The 16,665-nt window shown below is 40.0% G+C and overlaps 1 protein-coding gene across 6 annotated transcripts in view; it reads right to left on the minus strand.

Moving 5' to 3' along the window:
- ARHGEF15 (Rho guanine nucleotide exchange factor 15) overlaps positions 1-16,665 on the minus strand; it is an 879,095-nt gene that overhangs the window by 341,421 nt on the left and 521,009 nt on the right. For 5 of the 6 annotated variants that reach the window (XM_044077316.1, XM_044077317.1, XM_044077318.1 and 2 more), the window contains exon 4: positions 536-1,468. The exons of the other annotated variant lie outside the window; for it this stretch is intronic. In XM_044077316.1, the coding sequence (XP_043933251.1) occupies positions 536-1,468 (933 nt within the window). The remainder of the gene's footprint in view (positions 1-535; positions 1,469-16,665) is intronic. 6 annotated transcript variants of the gene reach the window in all.

Consider the following 16,665-nt stretch of genomic DNA (forward strand, 5'->3'; position numbering starts at 1 on the left):
CTTTTCTATGGCTTTTCAAACTATGTTATTTCTTGACTTCTTTATAGTCAGTAGACAGTGTTTCTCCACAACACAATGGATTTCTGACTTACAGGGCCTTTGTAAATGGCAATGTCCTAATGAGTGTGGAAGCATTAGTAGTGTGGTACAACTCCAGTACATTCAAGAATTTTCTATCATTATAGTTTTTCCTCCCACTGAAAGTGTTAGTATGCAATGATTCATGTATAAACACTACTACCACTGTCGGATTACTGCGTCGTCCCTGTGCTAAATGCTCACTGTGCAGAAATTAACTTTCAGCACATAATAAATAACAAAGACCCACTCAGTCTGAAATAGGAGATGGGAAGAACAAAAAGGCTCATTACTTACATTTCCTGAGCAAGCTTTGACTGAGATATTTTCTGAAACAGTTAAATGTGGTAAATGGTGCAGTGTGGTTAGTATAAATCAGCAATGCTAGTACCTGAGAAGGTCCTTCAAAGATCACAATTTTGTAAGTACAGTACTGTTAAACAAGAGCAGAACATACCCACTGGTATCTGAACCTGGATCTTTTTTTGCTGTAGGTAGGATTCTTCAGCTATTAAAGTAGAAGTCCTTCCATTTTTATGATAATGAACTCCCTCAAGAGGAAGGCTGTGTGTTGCGCTCTGATATGGGGCCTGTAATGGCTTTCTGTCTTCTGGTATCTTTTTATCTAGGCCAGACCACCCAGGGAAAGATGATGCATGTAGAGGTCTTGGGGGCTTTATAGGTACACGTGGTGGAATAGCTGGTGGCTGCTCCTCCTTGTCTGATGATAGCTGGGTCAGGAACTTCTTCCTTCGTGGTGGTTTACAGATACGAGCTTTTGTGGGAGGAACTTGAATAGCTGCAGCAGTTTGTTCTCCCTCTGAATCTTTAACACTGGAGAGCTCACACACTGGAATGTTTAATACATCATTGGCCTCTTCCTGTACAGCAGATCTGTAAGACAGCATGGTGACTGTGGTTTGCTCAGCTTGGCCCATGGTACAGCTATCACTGATTTCATTGCCTGGGATCTCACTGTTAACACTACTGGTGTCACTATGGATAACATCACTCAGTTCACTGCAACTGTAGCCTTTGCAGTTGTCAGAATCCTGAAACTCCTCCAATATACCATTCTGAGTTCTATCATTAGATTCATTATAAGCTCCAACAGAAGGATCTAGACATGCCTGTGGGTCCTCATTTACAACAAAAATGTGCTGAAATGTTTGAGAGTTACTTAATGAGGATGAGTCTGAAAAGGGCTCATTGTCTTCTTCTCCTTCTGCCTCCTCCCTCTTTGCTGGAACCCATGAGAGCACCATTCCTGGTCGCTGTATGTGACATAAGCAAGGGCAGTTAGTTGGGCACTCTTTGAGTACGTCCATTAAAGGCACAGGCACTTCTACAGGCTGACTGCATTCGAAATCCAGGAATTCACTCTTTGGCCCTATATAACAAAACACACACAAAACCATACAGTTAGAAAGATCTGGCAGACAGTCAGAAGGCCTGACAAGGCAAGGGTCAGTATATCCTGCCACAGTGGGAGGAGAATCAGGGGTACTCCAGATGTCGAAGGAGGGTCTACTTAACTCCTCACATGAAGCAATAAATGCTTTGCACTCAGCATGAAGAAGATACACTACACAAAAAAGGGTATTGAAAACCTCAAACAATACTTCTGCTGATGACATTCCAGAGGAAGCTAAAAATGAGAAGATTGTGAGTAATTAAAATGATCTTGTTCAGCATGAAAAATGTCAGAATGTACAATAAGATGCTTCAGTTAAAGTGCCAGTATAAATAAATTAGGATGCTGCAAGTGAAATACCGATACTGTAAGACTATGAGAATCTTAACTGCCAGGTTATCATATATATACATATATATATATATATATTACATTAAGCATGCACAAATTTACTTAATGTTGAATACAAAACAGTGACATTAAGAAGATTGAACATACATAATACTGAAAACCCTAAAAACCGAACCAGCAAAAGATTGATAAAGGAATATGATTTCCTTTTCTGTTCTTTATACTAACCCCCCCCCCCCATTACACTAGTCTCTAATTTGACTGAATAAACACATTACTAATGTGGTGCAGGGGGCAAAGCACAACCACTACACAAAACAGATTGAATCACACAATTGGACACCAAATGACACTACCAACATCACATCTGTCTTCTTATCTAACCCCTACTCTAACCCACAGAGACTTGCACATACACATACATAAGCTATGCCTGTACCAAACGCTAACACCCAAGCACATGCACCAACACTCCCACCACTTCCCACATCCCACTTAACTTAGTTGACAAAACATACCTTTGAGATTTTGAACGGTTGACAATCTCAGTCACCCCTTGCATTTGTATTTAATGACCAAATGTGCATTTGATAAATCTCAGGGGAACCATATAATATATATGGATTGACTAAAATTAATCTAAACTTCAGCACATCAACCCCAAAAACACTGACCACAAAAGGCTGCAAAAAAATCAACACCGTAACATTCATGATCTGAAGCACAGCTTTGGATCATGGAAAGCAAATCAAATGTTTTTACAAGGAGTGCAAGCTCCCCTTACCATACCTGTCAACCTCTTAGAGCAGGAAATCTGGACAAAGCCATCAATAAAAGTGGCGCCCAAAAATAGGGACAATTTTTAAATATTGCTCTTACAGACTTAGTTGATAGAATAACAGGTTTTGCATTAGCATGAATTTTCTGAAGGGTATGAAGTCTGAAACTCAAATGTCTGTCGTTACTTTCTAACTTCAGTCATTAATGATTTGCCACTAATTTGCCAGAAAACCACAATTTTATGAAAAACGGACCAAAAATATGAGGCAAAAATCTGGACATTCTGTGAAAATTTGTACAGTTGAGAGGTATGCCCCCTATACCCCCACTAATGGGGCTGTTCCCACATACACAGCTAATTATATACACTAACTCCAAGACTACACAGTCTTTGGGTAAGGGGCATATTCCCACCCTCAGGGATTTTTGATCTCGCACAACTGTTGACCATTTGTTTTGCTGACCAAAGTGTGTTGATAAAGCAGATGTCAACATTTTGGAGTTTTGTTTATTAAACGCACTCCAATATTGACCTTTCCTTATGAACGTACACTTCAGTACACTAGCTAATGATGACTTTCACCAGGCAGTGGCTTGGTAAGCTGAAAGCATGACAAAAGTATGCATATCGTAAAGTTATCCCTTCTCTGAGGGATTTTGGCTGTATACATCCTGCTCTGCCCTGCCCTTCATGTACAATGGACATGCCCATTCTTCTCACTCCACCACATTCCTGAGCTACTAGTTGCACTCATTTCACTAGGCTATTGTCAGGGTTTTGTCTCTCTACATTACTAGAGCTAGCGAAACTCAAGTAACTATCCTTTATTACACAAACAATTCTACACCTTGCAAATACAACTCACCATAATCACAGTATTTGACTTTATTTTTCAATCCAGCAGCATATACATTGACAATTTTCCACTGGACTTTCTTCCTTAATGAAAACAAATGACAGATGTATATGGTGTACCCTTCTAGGCTCACAACAGTTTTAAACTTTTATTGCAATACTCCTCAGTTGTATCCTCTTCTGCTTCAAGAAATTCAGAATTGATGAGTTCTTTTATCACTTCTTTGTTTAAGACATGCAGAAATGTAGAACACTGCCTCTTCTCAGCTATTCTGCCCAATGTCTGGAGCAATTCAAACTTCTGGATCCATGATTTCTGATTTTCTAATAATTTACCATGTGGCTACAGATGTGTGGGAGGTTGCAGATGCACCATCTCTCTTGTTCTATTATTTCCAACAAAACAATGAGTAAAGTGTGCAGGATTAAAAATGATGACCTTCTCCAGTACTAGACATGCTAGGCTGGGGTGGTGGGGAGAATGTGGAAGGAAGAATCACTTGTAAAAGTCACTTCCTATTTAAATTCTGTGTATGTGTGGTTAGGTTTAAAATCAAAGCTTAAAACACTGCAGAACTGTTTCTGTTAAATATGCACTTAATAAAAAAATGGATTCTATGCACATTTTTTGTTTTAATAACCTCTCACTTTATTTAGATGTTGCTCATACATTGCACAGGAGGTTGAATAGATCTCACTGTAAAAAAAATTGAGTAATGATTAAAAATCTAAAAGTAAAAGTTTCCCATTTGGATAACATTCAGTAGGTATACTGTCTAGATAGCAAAGAAGAAAGATGGAGAAAATCGTTCAGAAAAGGAGAAGAAAAAGCTCTGGCTGGGAAAAACCTTGCAGCTCTTCAGCAAAAAAGCAGTTCATGTTTTAAGATTAGCACAGAAAATGTCTTCTAGTAATTTACAGGAAAAAAATAAGTCAGATGCACTCAGAGGTGTTTAAAATAAGTGAGCAATGGGATGAATTCCAAGATTGCTGCACAGTGATCAACAGCTTAATTTCAAGTCTCCCAGTGTGAAAAAAGGAAACTGGGAAACAGCAACCAGTAATATTGTCAACTTGAGTAAAATTCAGTTACTGGCTAATAAGTACACTGCCTGGATGCCTGCAAAGAAAAATGTAGAGAACCTGAATGAAAATCATCTGGAATAGGTGAAGAGAAAACACCGTCTGGAAAGAGTGCTGTAGTTGTCCAGCAAAAAGCAGTTCAGCGTTCAGCTTTGGTACAAGAGATGACTTCCAGTAATTTAGAGGAAAAAAGTTCTCAGAGGTGATTAAAATAAACAAAACTTTATAGGAATATATCAACTCAAATAACAGAAGCCTGGAAAAAATAGAAGAAACTTTAGCTATTCAGATGAACTGATAAAACTAGAAAAATCAGAGGTTGAAATGAAGAAAAGGCTGTCTGAGTATTATACTTCTCAAGAACTGTTTCAAAAACATGGTGGGACTTAGAAGACAGAGCACAGAGAAAAAAAAATAGATTTTTTGCTATACCTTAGAAACTGGAAAGAACAGACTGTATTTATTTTATGAAAGCACATATAAGCAACTGGGCCGGTATTCCACAGTAGGATTTGATAATAGAAAAGGCACATAGAGTGTATGCTCCAAACATGGCCATGAGAAAGCATCTCAGAACTGTATTAGTAAAGATGCAATCATACCAGTAGAAAGAGTTGATCCTGGCAACATTGTGGTAGAAGGTGGAAGACATTAAATACTTGAGACAGTGGAGTGTTTTGTGGAAAATGATTATTCACTGTATACCAGGGGGAAGAGTAGCTCATTATCCCAGCAATCAGGGAATGTCAAGAGGCAGGTTTGAGATTCAAGCTACTGTATCCAGCTGTCTTCATAATATTTTTTCCTGGAGGATCAAAGACATTTTTGGATGTAGAACAGGCTAAGGAGGAAATAAAAAAGTTTATCAACAAAAAGAGAGCAAGCAAACAGAAAGGGATTCTGCTTCTCATTCTTCTGACAATAAAACTCATAGAGATACTTTAACAAAAAAGCAAGCAGGCTGTAAGTACTCCAAACCGCACTATTTATTGTGAGCGCTTTCGTCAAAGGCAATGCTCCAACTTCATCAGATGAAAGAAAAGACAACAATTAACCACTTTATATACTTACAAGTGGATGCAGTTAAACCAATCACAAATTAACCATCAGTAAATTACATTCACTAATTCATGTAGGGTTATAAAAATATCGAACTCCATTGCGGCAACAGTAAACAATTCAACTAATACAAGATATCCTCTCCATTTACAATATGTATACTTAAAACCATATACAAAACATATCCGAAATCTATACATAAATACATGCATATAAAAAAATATATAAGTTAAAGATTAAAAATTAACAAGTAAAAATTAAAACTTGAATGATTTTTACTTAATTATTCCTACATTTAAAAATGCATCCTATGTACATGCCAAATTTCTTACATTTGCAAAGATATTAGCTAGTTTTTTCCCATTAGGAAATGTTCATTGAGAGTCAAGAAGTCTGCCACTGACGGCAGTTGTACATTCTTTTCCGACTGAAACTAACACAGATTAATTTTTGACAACTTTTATATGGAGACTAGCCATCTGGAAGGGCAGGCAATTCATTTTGAGAGTTCTGAGCATTCTCTGCTTAGGGAAATGCAACAGTTAAAGGTGCAATGACAAGCAACTCATTGAAAAATAAAGTTTGAAATTATTTTAAGTGAATAAGAGATAACAGCCTCCCTAGCAGCCTTAACACTTCAATGCATGTAATAGAACAATGTACAATTTAGTTTTACTTAAAGATTGCCGGTGTACTTTTTCTTAAGGGTAAATATTAATGTTTTCTGAAAGCATACATGCTGTTTTTCACATCTAGGAGGGGACTAGAGATTAGAAAAAACAGACAGCAATCAGTGTAAATAGGAACACAGGCTTCTAACATGCACTTTAGTGCGGGTAACCTTAACTTTAGATTAGCTAATGCGTGTGGGTGCAGCTGTTGACTTTGGGGCAATAATTCCTATCTGGAAGGTTAAACTTAATTTTTGAAGATATGCATAGTTTTGTGTGTTTGTTCTAAGTTAATACTGGAAGGGGTGTTCTGAAAATGAGGGTTGCCATTAAAACAAAAAATCTGCCTGACAGTGTGCATGTAACACAAAAGTTGAAATATACATTAAAAACTGTCAAACATAATAGGCAGAAGCAATAGCTTTTTATCATAATACCTACACTTTCCATTTTATCCTGTAACATAAATGGCTTTACAAGTACAGACAAAAAGGAAAGAGTATATTATAATATATTTAAAATGCAGAGTGCAAATAGGAGTGCTGCAGGAGACACACCTAGAAATGAATGAGCATGTGAATTTGACAAAGAAAGGATTTCAGAATGGATATTCAGCAGAGTATCAGGGACAATGGAAATGGTAGTAATTCTTCTAGTTACTAGAGGGACTGCATTAGTGATAGAAGGGAAAAAGGCAATAATGGTAAATTTGTGGTGGTAAGGGGCTATTGGCAAGGGAGAAGTATTATGCTGGCATGTATTTATGTTCTTCCAAAGACTGCTGTTGGGGACCTTATGAAACTTTTTGGAGAAATAATCGGTTTTAAGCAGGGAATATTATAGGTGGAGAGTGGAACTTGATTTACAATAGTAAATACCACAAGGGTAAATTTCTGAAAATAACTTATGAAATATTTGTTATGGAAGATGTGAATTCAGTGGTAGGAACTTGGACAGAATTTAAATATTATTAATTCTTCATGGTACAATAACTGGGCTAGACTAGATAGAAATTATATTAAACAGAAACGTGCAATTAACTGAAAGCTTTGACACACATCTAATAACTATTTCAGATCATACACCAATAAGAACTATGATAAAAATGCAGGGTAATGAAGTAAAAATGAGTCTTATATGTAAAACCATGGAAATAATTATCATGGAGATGATCAATAATAGAAATATAGTAAACCTCCAGACACTGGACCCAACCCAGTTTGGTTTTGTAAAGGGCAGATCATGCCTACTCAACCTGATGGACTTCTTTGAGAAAGTCATCAAAGCAATGGATGAGGGCAAAATTGTTCACACTGCCTACCTTGACCTGGCCAAGGCATTTGACACAATACCCCACTTGGGCATTGTTGACAAACTCAAGAGGTTAGGTACAAACCCATATGTCACCCAGTGGATAGCCATCTGGCTCACAGACAGGACCCAGGAAGTTGATATTGGGGAGTCCACCTCTACAAAGAGGCCAGTCACAAGTGGAGTCCCTCAGGGATCAGTCCCTGGACTGCTCCTTTTTGGCACTTACTTCTCAGAAGTCAAGGCCAATGTCAGTGGTCTCTGGCTAACTAAATTTGGAGATGATTGCAAATTAGGAGCTGTCATTGAGTCTCACACTGACACAAATGTTCTCAAGAGGGTCTGACACAAACAAACAACTGGTGTCAGAGTCATGGACTAAAATTAAATGCAAAGAAATGCATAATAGTATCTTTTGAGAAGTCATCCATCCCTGGTAGCTATCATACTGACAGCACACTCCTTAGATTTGACCCAGTAGTCAAGGACTTAGGGACACACATAGCAATCCAGCCTTTGATCATCATGTGTCTACAGTGGTGAGGAAATCATTCTATGCTGCGCAACTTATAAACAAAGGTATGGCATCTAAGTCCAAGGAAGTCATTGTTCCACTGTATTCGGCATTCATCAGACCTATCACTGTGTACAATGCCCCCTTGGGTATGTACCTAACTAGGCATATCCAACAACTGGAATGTCCACAGAGGTTCCTCACTAAAAGAATACAGGCATAAGTAATATGTCCTATGCAGACCGCCTCAAGACCCTATCTCTGTATTCTGTCTCCTACAGGCTTTTGAGGAGAGATCTATGCCTGGCATACAGGGCATTGTCAGACCCCATTCTGATGGACCTCCTGCATATTCACAAAATAAATAGTACCAGAATTACCTGTTCTAAAGACTTAAACCTTGCCTGTGATATAAGTAGGACCTGCTGGAGAGATAGGTATGTATCCTAAACACTACCCCGTTTATGGAACGGGCTCCCCATCCATGTGAAGCAGAGTTCCTCCTTAATCCAATTCAACAGCAACTTTGGCCAGTTGGATGGGAAACCAGAAATTCATCCCTGGTTTGGCACCTATGTATGTGATGCAAGCAGGTAACCTGTAAATGGTTCATCTCTCAGGCCCATGCTTACACTTGTCAAGGGTATCAGAACTCATCAGAGATTTGGGATGCATGGCTAGGCTTAAAAAGACCCTTGTGGTCATTAGCCTAATAAACAGTTATCACCCTATGAGACACTGGCACTTTCCCACTTACCCGTTAAAAGGAGAAAAATTTAAGGAATGGGTAGTGGAAATTACTCGAGTGTTATTACGGAAGATGGAAATATCTTTAGAAGTTATAGTTAGTGAGTGGGATAAAATGAAAATGGAGTTTAAAAATTAGGACAGAAATAAAAGAGGAAGAAAAAGAGACATGGTTAAGAAGTAATAAAAATCAACATGGAAAACTCAGCAAAGCCTGTAACAGCTACGAGCTATTATAAAGCAAATTACATTCTACTAAGAGACAGTTTATCAAAATCCAGTTCTCCTCCGAACCTGGAGTTCACAACAACCTAAGCAGAATTGTTCACAAAAACTCTGTACAAACATGTAAATGGCTGCGTAGAGGTTGCTGTGCCTTCAAAAAGTAAGCCCAAAACAACCCCTCAAAACAAACCACACTGGTGGATTCCTAACCTTAATAGGGTATATAACAAAAGAGAAAAAGTCATAGCCAAAACCCAAAACCAGAAAGAGCAACTCTCATAATGGAAAGAGCTCACTAAACAAACTAAACAGGAAACTAAGAGGACCAATTAAATGCAACAAGACCAGTTATGAGATCAAGATAACTTCTCAGGCTAAAGACAGCAACAAAGCTTTTTACAGCTATGCCTAAAACCGTAAAGGTAACACACAGCAGTGTGCTGAACTGGTGGTAAATAGTACCACCTTCAATGAGCAGAGTGACCTAGCGAGTCTGTTAGTTGAAAAATTCAGCTCCAACTTCACCCAACACTCTCCCCTGGCCACCCCCATGAAATCCCTACTGGCAAAGCCTACCCAGCAGGAAGCAGATCATGGCTGCACTCGCTGATGTCACAAACACAGCCTTAATAGGCCCAGATAATATCCTGGGTTGCCTGTTAAATAGTTGAAACATGATCTATCAGGACCAATTGAGTTACTTTTGAACCACAGCCTCAAAAATAGGTGATACACCATATGAATGGAAGACCGCAATGGTTATCCTTCTTCAAAAGGGTGGACCATCAACTGACACCAGAAACTACAGACCTATTAGTCTGACCAGTCTAACATAAAAAGTCATGGAACAAATTATTATGGAAAAAGACATTGGCAACCTACAGACACTGTACCCATCCCAGTTTGATTTTGTCAAAGGAAGGTCATGCTGACTTAACCTGGTAGATTTCTTTGAGTGGGTCACCAAGGCAATGGATGAGGGGAAAATGGTGCATATCACCTACGTAGACCTGATTAAGGCATTCAGTACAATACCCCACTCAGGTATTGTTGACAAACTCACCAAACTAGGCATAAATCTCTACATGACTCAATGGATAGCCAGCTGGCACACTAAAGCCAAGAAGTCAGGATTGGTGAAACCATCTCTACCAAAAGACTGATCACCACCAAGGTATCTTAGGGCTCAGTGCTGGGCCAAGGTTTTACTACTGAAATGCAATTATTATGACTGTGACTTTAAATGTGTGTAATGAATGAATTAGATAACTGGAGGGTAAGTTAATTTAAGGGACTATTTTTTTTGCAGAGTTTTCTAAATGCTGAGAAAGTCCTTGATGTTTTTATGGGACAAGCTCTTAGTTCATTTGTTTATCATTAAATATAGTTAGTATTGTGCAACCGAGTGGTCCAGAACTGTTTATTTACTGTATCCTAAACTAAATTTCTTGGAATAGTAACTGAAAGAAACCTAAAATTTGACTAGCACTTAACCCAGGTTGTCAAAAATACACATAAAATGCCAGAGTCCCTTCATATAATCAAGCCTAATCTTACTAAACCGACAAGGCAATCAATAAGCAGAACCTATTTACTTTCTACTCTTTTATATGCCTCTCCAATTCTCACTAACTTAAATTAGTGAGAGCCAAATTTGCAACCAATACCCCCAAAGAGTCCATCATTGCACTACATTTCAAGAATTACACTGGTTAGAATTATCCAATTATCTAACATTTACCCAACTCATTTATATGCCAGAAAAATGCCCTGCACACCAACACTTACTACATTAACAGCAGAGACCTACAATCATGCAACAAATCACCCTACTAGTTACCAGGTCTAATAACACAGCTGGTAACTGCCTTTTCTCCAACTACACCTCAAAAGTTTGGTATTCTATCCCTCTTCCTATTAAAGTTACATACAAACTATTACCCATCAAATCAGAACTTAAACAGCAACTCAGCAATAGTTGTCTATGTTCTTGTTCCAACTCTGGCTAAGTTTATCTATAATTATTCTCTACCAAACTTGCAAAAATCTAACTACTAACAACAAACAAACTCCTCTGCATCCCCTCCTTCTCTGAGCCCTCTTCTTCCATTTCCTATATTTTCTCTCAATCATACCATCTTTTCACAGTTCACCTTATCTACCCCATATACCCCCAACCTCATACCTTTCTCACAAACCATCACATATTTATTTATTATTTGTTTACCAGGAAAGTCTGACTGGGACAGAGCTCATTTTCAGTGGAGGCCCACAGATGCATGTCTTTGGAATGTGGGAGGAAACCAGAGCACCCAGAGGAAACCCATGTGAATGCAGGGAGGACATGCAGACTCCGCAAAGAAAGCAACCGAGAATCAAACTGGAGAACCTCTTGCTCTGAGGTGACAACATTAACTACTGCATACATACTTTTTCATTCTTGACTACCACGCACCAATAAACATCTCCCCTAACATCTATCTAGAATCCCCTCACCACAAATAAAAAACCCTTCCTAACTAATCATCCCTAAATCACACTGTCTACTCCCATCCCTTACCTTAGTCCCCACATATTCTTTATTCTACTCAGTATTCTACTCTAGATTCTACTAAAAGCATTATTAGTGCTGGTCTTTCACTTAGGATCCCCTATTTATTTCTCTTTGCATATATTCTGATATCAATCCTTGATAGAGAAAGCAATCTCTGGCTTCCAGTCTGAATTAATTCTTGGCCTCTACCCATTCTGTTACCTTTCCCTGTCTAATTATTTGCTCCAAACACCTTGGTTCCTTCACCAGTTTTCTCTAGTAAATTCCAGCCCCCTCTTGCCAACTTTCTGTAGCCCCATACTGCTGTCATCCCTATCAGCAGAATCTCCTTTCTCCATTTCAGTGTTGTCTTACTTCTTAGAATACTTTGTGCTACTTCATAAATATAATATTCTGTATGGTTATTGTTGTTCTCCTTAAGGATCTGCATCCAAAATCCCAGACTCTCCCTATTTTGTCCCCCCCCCCCCCGTTTCAACATCATCCCTTTCCACTTTAAATTACAGCTTTCTGCTTGTACTATGTATGGGAGCCTTAACTGTGTAGCTCTGAAATACTACTTTAAATCAGGTAATCCCAATCCATATTATTCTATGAGCGATCATCTTATCCCATTTGACGTTTGCTCTCTTTGCCTCCAGACAAAATCCATGGACTCTTTATTAATTGCTATCCACAATTTCTCCTCTGGTTGTAAAAATATGCCTGACCTGTGATTAAAACTAAAGGAACTAAAAACGTTTTCACTGCTTGTATCTTCCTATCCATATCCATAAAACAGAGCTTCCAATTTCTCAGTGTTTGCATTATCTTTTGTTTAGTCTCTTCCCACATGATCCTTTTTAATCCATATTCCTAAGTACTTCATTTTATCATGTCCCCATAAATATGTGTATTGCTGAACCAATTTGTGTGTGGGTGCATAGCTTACAGCTATTGCCTTTGTTTAATTTTTATTAATTTTGTATCCCAAAGAGACCTGAAACTGTATCAGATTGTTCCCCAACACTGACATTTCCTTTACTGGTTTTACCAGGTAAAAATAATATCATCTGGAAATAAAGCCAACTTTTCTGGATTACCATACCAATTATATCCTTGAATTTCTGAGTCCCTTATTTTCTTTGCCAATAGTTGTAAATATAATGCAAATAACAAAGAGGAAATAGGACACTCCTGCCTGGTTCCTCTGCTCAAACAGAACTGATCAGAGAGGAACTCCACCCCTATGTCAGTTTTCACCTCTGACCCTTCATATATAATCCTAATCAACTTTATAATTTTATCAGGGAATACAAATGCTTCCACTGCCCTTCTCATAAAATCCAAGTTTACTCTGTGGAATGCTTTCTCTCCATCAAGACCCACCAATAACAATGGTGTTTTCTTATATTCTGCTTCATTCTTGTTCATCATTGTTCTATTAATGTTGTCAAATATTTGCCTCCCCGCCACAAAAAGTACAGTTGTGTACACTTATCATAAATGTAGATGTTCGAGTGTATTCACTGTTGCAGTCATCACACTTGGGTTATCTGCCTGCAGGTAGCCCTCAGTCGGCCTGAATACCAGAGTCTTGGGATTTCTGCGTCGGATGCTGTTGCTTCTTCCATGACGTCGGGTTGTCAGGGGTATAAAACATGCATCTGACGTCATTACATCAGTTTTTCTTGCCCCAGATGTCAGGAGCCCCCAAAATAGGCAGCAATTACATGGTGCGGAACACCTCCAGTAAAAAGTAAATACCACAGCCATAAGATATGGCCAAAAAGAGTAAAGGTAGAAAGCATAGAGAAGTCAGGGGGCTGTAGGGAGGGTAACCAGGACTGCAACAGTGAATACACTCGAACATCTACATTTATGGTTAGTGTACACAACTGTACTATGTTCTTCGTGTTTCACTGTTGCAGTCATCACACTTGGATTAATTCCCAAAGCTGAGGAAGGGAGGAGGCAGTCAAGAAGTATTAGGGCTGGCTAATAGGCCTTGCAAGACTGCTGTGGCAAATCCAGCTCTGGATTTAGAAAAGACAGGTAAGTGGTAATGCTTGGTGAAGGTGTGTACAGAACTCCAGGTTGCAGCTTCCAGGATGTCCCTGGTAGTGACTCCCCTGAGAAATGCTGTAGAGGTTGAGGTAGCCCTAGTGGAATGAGTTTTAATCCCCTGTAGGGTAGGCTTTCCATGGTGTTTGTAGCAGAAATGGATGCAGTGTGCTATCCATTTGGAAATGGTTTGCTTTGAAATGGCCTTGTCCTCTGCCCCTGTAGCAAAGCTGACTAGGCTTAGTCCTGTCAAGGTAGAACCTGACCTGTCTGTGCATGTCCAAGGAGTGCAGGATTCTTTCCCCTTTATTCTCAGGATTAGGGAAAAAGGTTGGTAAATGGATCGATTGGTTTAAAGTCACACTGGATACCACCTTGGGCATAAATGATGGGTTAGTCCTGAGGGAAAATCTGTCTGCATGGAAAATAATGAAGGGTTCCACAGCCATAAGAGCCTGTAACTCAGACACTCTTCTTGCTGAAGTGATGGCTAGAAGTAAGGCTGTTTTCCAAGAGAGGAATTTTAACTCTGCTGTAGCAGCAGGCTCAAAAGGGGGAAGCGTGATCTTTTCTAGTACAAAGTTAAGGTCCCAGGCATGAGTGGGAGCTCTCCTCGGGGGTCTTAAATTGTTAGCTCCTCTCAGGAACTGTTTGATCAGAAGGTGAGAGAAGAGGGGTGGCTCAGTATTGTAATGAGCTCAGATGGCAGAGGCATGAATCTTAATTGATGAGAAGGATAGGCCTTTGTGGAGTAGCTCTGCTAGGTAATCTAGGATTTGAGGTAAGGTGGGCACGGCTGTGTCCTTTCCTTGAGACTGGTTCCAAGAACAGCATCTTTTCCACTTTTCTGAATAGGATTTCCTAGTAATAGGCCTCCTGGCCTCAAGGATGACATCCAGCACCTGTTTGCTGAGAGTTGCTGGTGGTGTAGTCAGGGAATAAGCTAGGCTGCAAGGTTCAGGGTTTGCAGCTGAGGAAGCAAAATCTGTCCCTCCTGCTGGGAGAGCAGACAGGGGGTCTGATGTAGGTGCCAGGGTGGCACTGCTATCAGACTGCATAGGAGTGGGTACTAGTGCTGGCATGGTCAGTCTGGTGCAATAATGATTGTCCTTGGCCTGTCCTATTTGATCTTGAGTAGTACTTTTGAGAGGAGAGGCAGAGGGGGAAAGGCATAGATTGAGAGGTTTTCCCATGTAAAGGATAGGGCATCCACTTTTCATGCTTGGCTGTGGGTATTTCTGGGGCAAAACTTGCTCAATTGATGGTTTTGGGGGAAGCAAAGAGGTCCACCTCTGGTGTCCCCCACCTGTGGATTAGAAGTTTGAATTAGTTGGGTTCCAGTTTCCACTCGTGTGGGTTCAGTAGATTTCTGCTTAAGTCGTCTGCCAGTGAATTTTGTTTGCCTGGCAGGAGTTGAGTTTGCAGGTGCACTTGATTGCTCAAGGCTGTGTTCCTCAGGGCCATGGCTAACCTGCAGAGTGGGTAGGAATGAGTTCCCCCCTGCTTGTTTATGTACCACATAACTGTGGTGCTATCTTTTATCAAGAGTTGTCCTAGAAGGATAAGGTATTTGAAGGCTGTTAGTGTATTCTGTATAGCTAACATTTATTTTTGATTGATATGCAGGTGAATTTGCCCTGGGCTCCATTTGCCTTGAATGCATTTGCCTGCCATGTGAGCCCCCCCCCATGCATAGTCTGATGCATCTGTTGTCAGGGTTTGGGCAGCGAGGGGTTGAGTGAAAGGGAGTCCCTTGTTGTGGTTGCAAGCCTCTGCCCACCAAAGGAACTCCATCCTTAGACAAGGAATTATAGGAATAAGTGTTTCCAGGTCCTGAGAATGCTGACACCAGAGACTTTTTAAATGCCATTGACGTTTTCTCATATGCAGTCTTGCATGTGGAATTAGTAGAATGCATGAGGCCATGAACCCTAGGGCTTGCAGTATTTTTCTTGCAGATAGCTGGGTTTTGGTGGCCAGTAGTTTGAAGTAATTTTTCAAATAAACCTGCTTTTCTGGCATGAGGAATGCCATCTGGGAAGGTGTGTTAAAGCTTGCTCCCAGGAATACAATCTTTTGGCTGGGTACCCGATGTGATTTCTTTTCGTTGATGGTATACCCCAGAGAAGTGAGGAGTCTCTTTACAAATGTAGCAATTCCTGACTGTCTGCCTGAATCAGGCAATCATCCAAGTATGTGTAACTTTGAATATTTCTCTGCCTGGAGTATGCAATGGCTGGAGCCAGGCACTTTATGAATATCCTGGGTGCAGTAGATAAGCCAAAGGGAAGTGCAGAGAACTGATAGTGCCTGCTCTGAAATATAGACATTTCCTGCAAGACTCCCTTATGAGGATGTGCAGATAAGCTTCTTTTAAGTCTAGGGTGACCAGCCTGGAGTCCTTGGCTAGCATAGGAAGCAGCTGCTGGAGTGTAAGCATTTTGAATTTTGGTACCACCAGGAAGGTGTTGAGAATGGACAGATCCAGGATAGTGCACCAAGAGTTCCCTTTTCTGGGCACCAAGAACAGTCTGGAGTAGAAACCCTGTCCTCTTTGCTCTATTGGAACAGGTTAAATAGATCTGATACTGAGAAGAGAAAGTACTTGTTTTTGAGCCTCTGCCCACTGGTTTGGAGGAAGGTCTGGCAACCAACCTGGGGTTGGCAGTGAGTGGAAGTAGAATCTGTATCCCTGGGATACAATGTTTAGGACCCATTGGTCCTGGGTAATGTACTTGCAGTTTTTTGCATGCAGCGAGAGTTTTCCTCCTAAGGGTGCAAGTGATTGGGCAGGACTGGGAAGGATAATTGAAAAGTCATTGTGAACTTTTTCCATAAGGGGGTGGCTTACCACTCCCTGTTTTAGAGGTGGAAGCACTCCATTGTTTAGATGTCTGCATAACCTGAGACTGTAGTCTTTGTGGTCTGTTGCCCCTGGGCTTGGACTGAGAGGGTCTAGGAGGGACTGGAAAAGACCAG

The sequence above is a fragment of the Protopterus annectens genome, chromosome 7.part0 (genome assembly GCF_019279795.1).
Source record: "Protopterus annectens isolate FY-2018-M chromosome 7.part0, PAN1.0, whole genome shotgun sequence".
NCBI classification, from domain to species: domain Eukaryota; kingdom Metazoa; phylum Chordata; order Ceratodontiformes; family Protopteridae; genus Protopterus; species Protopterus annectens.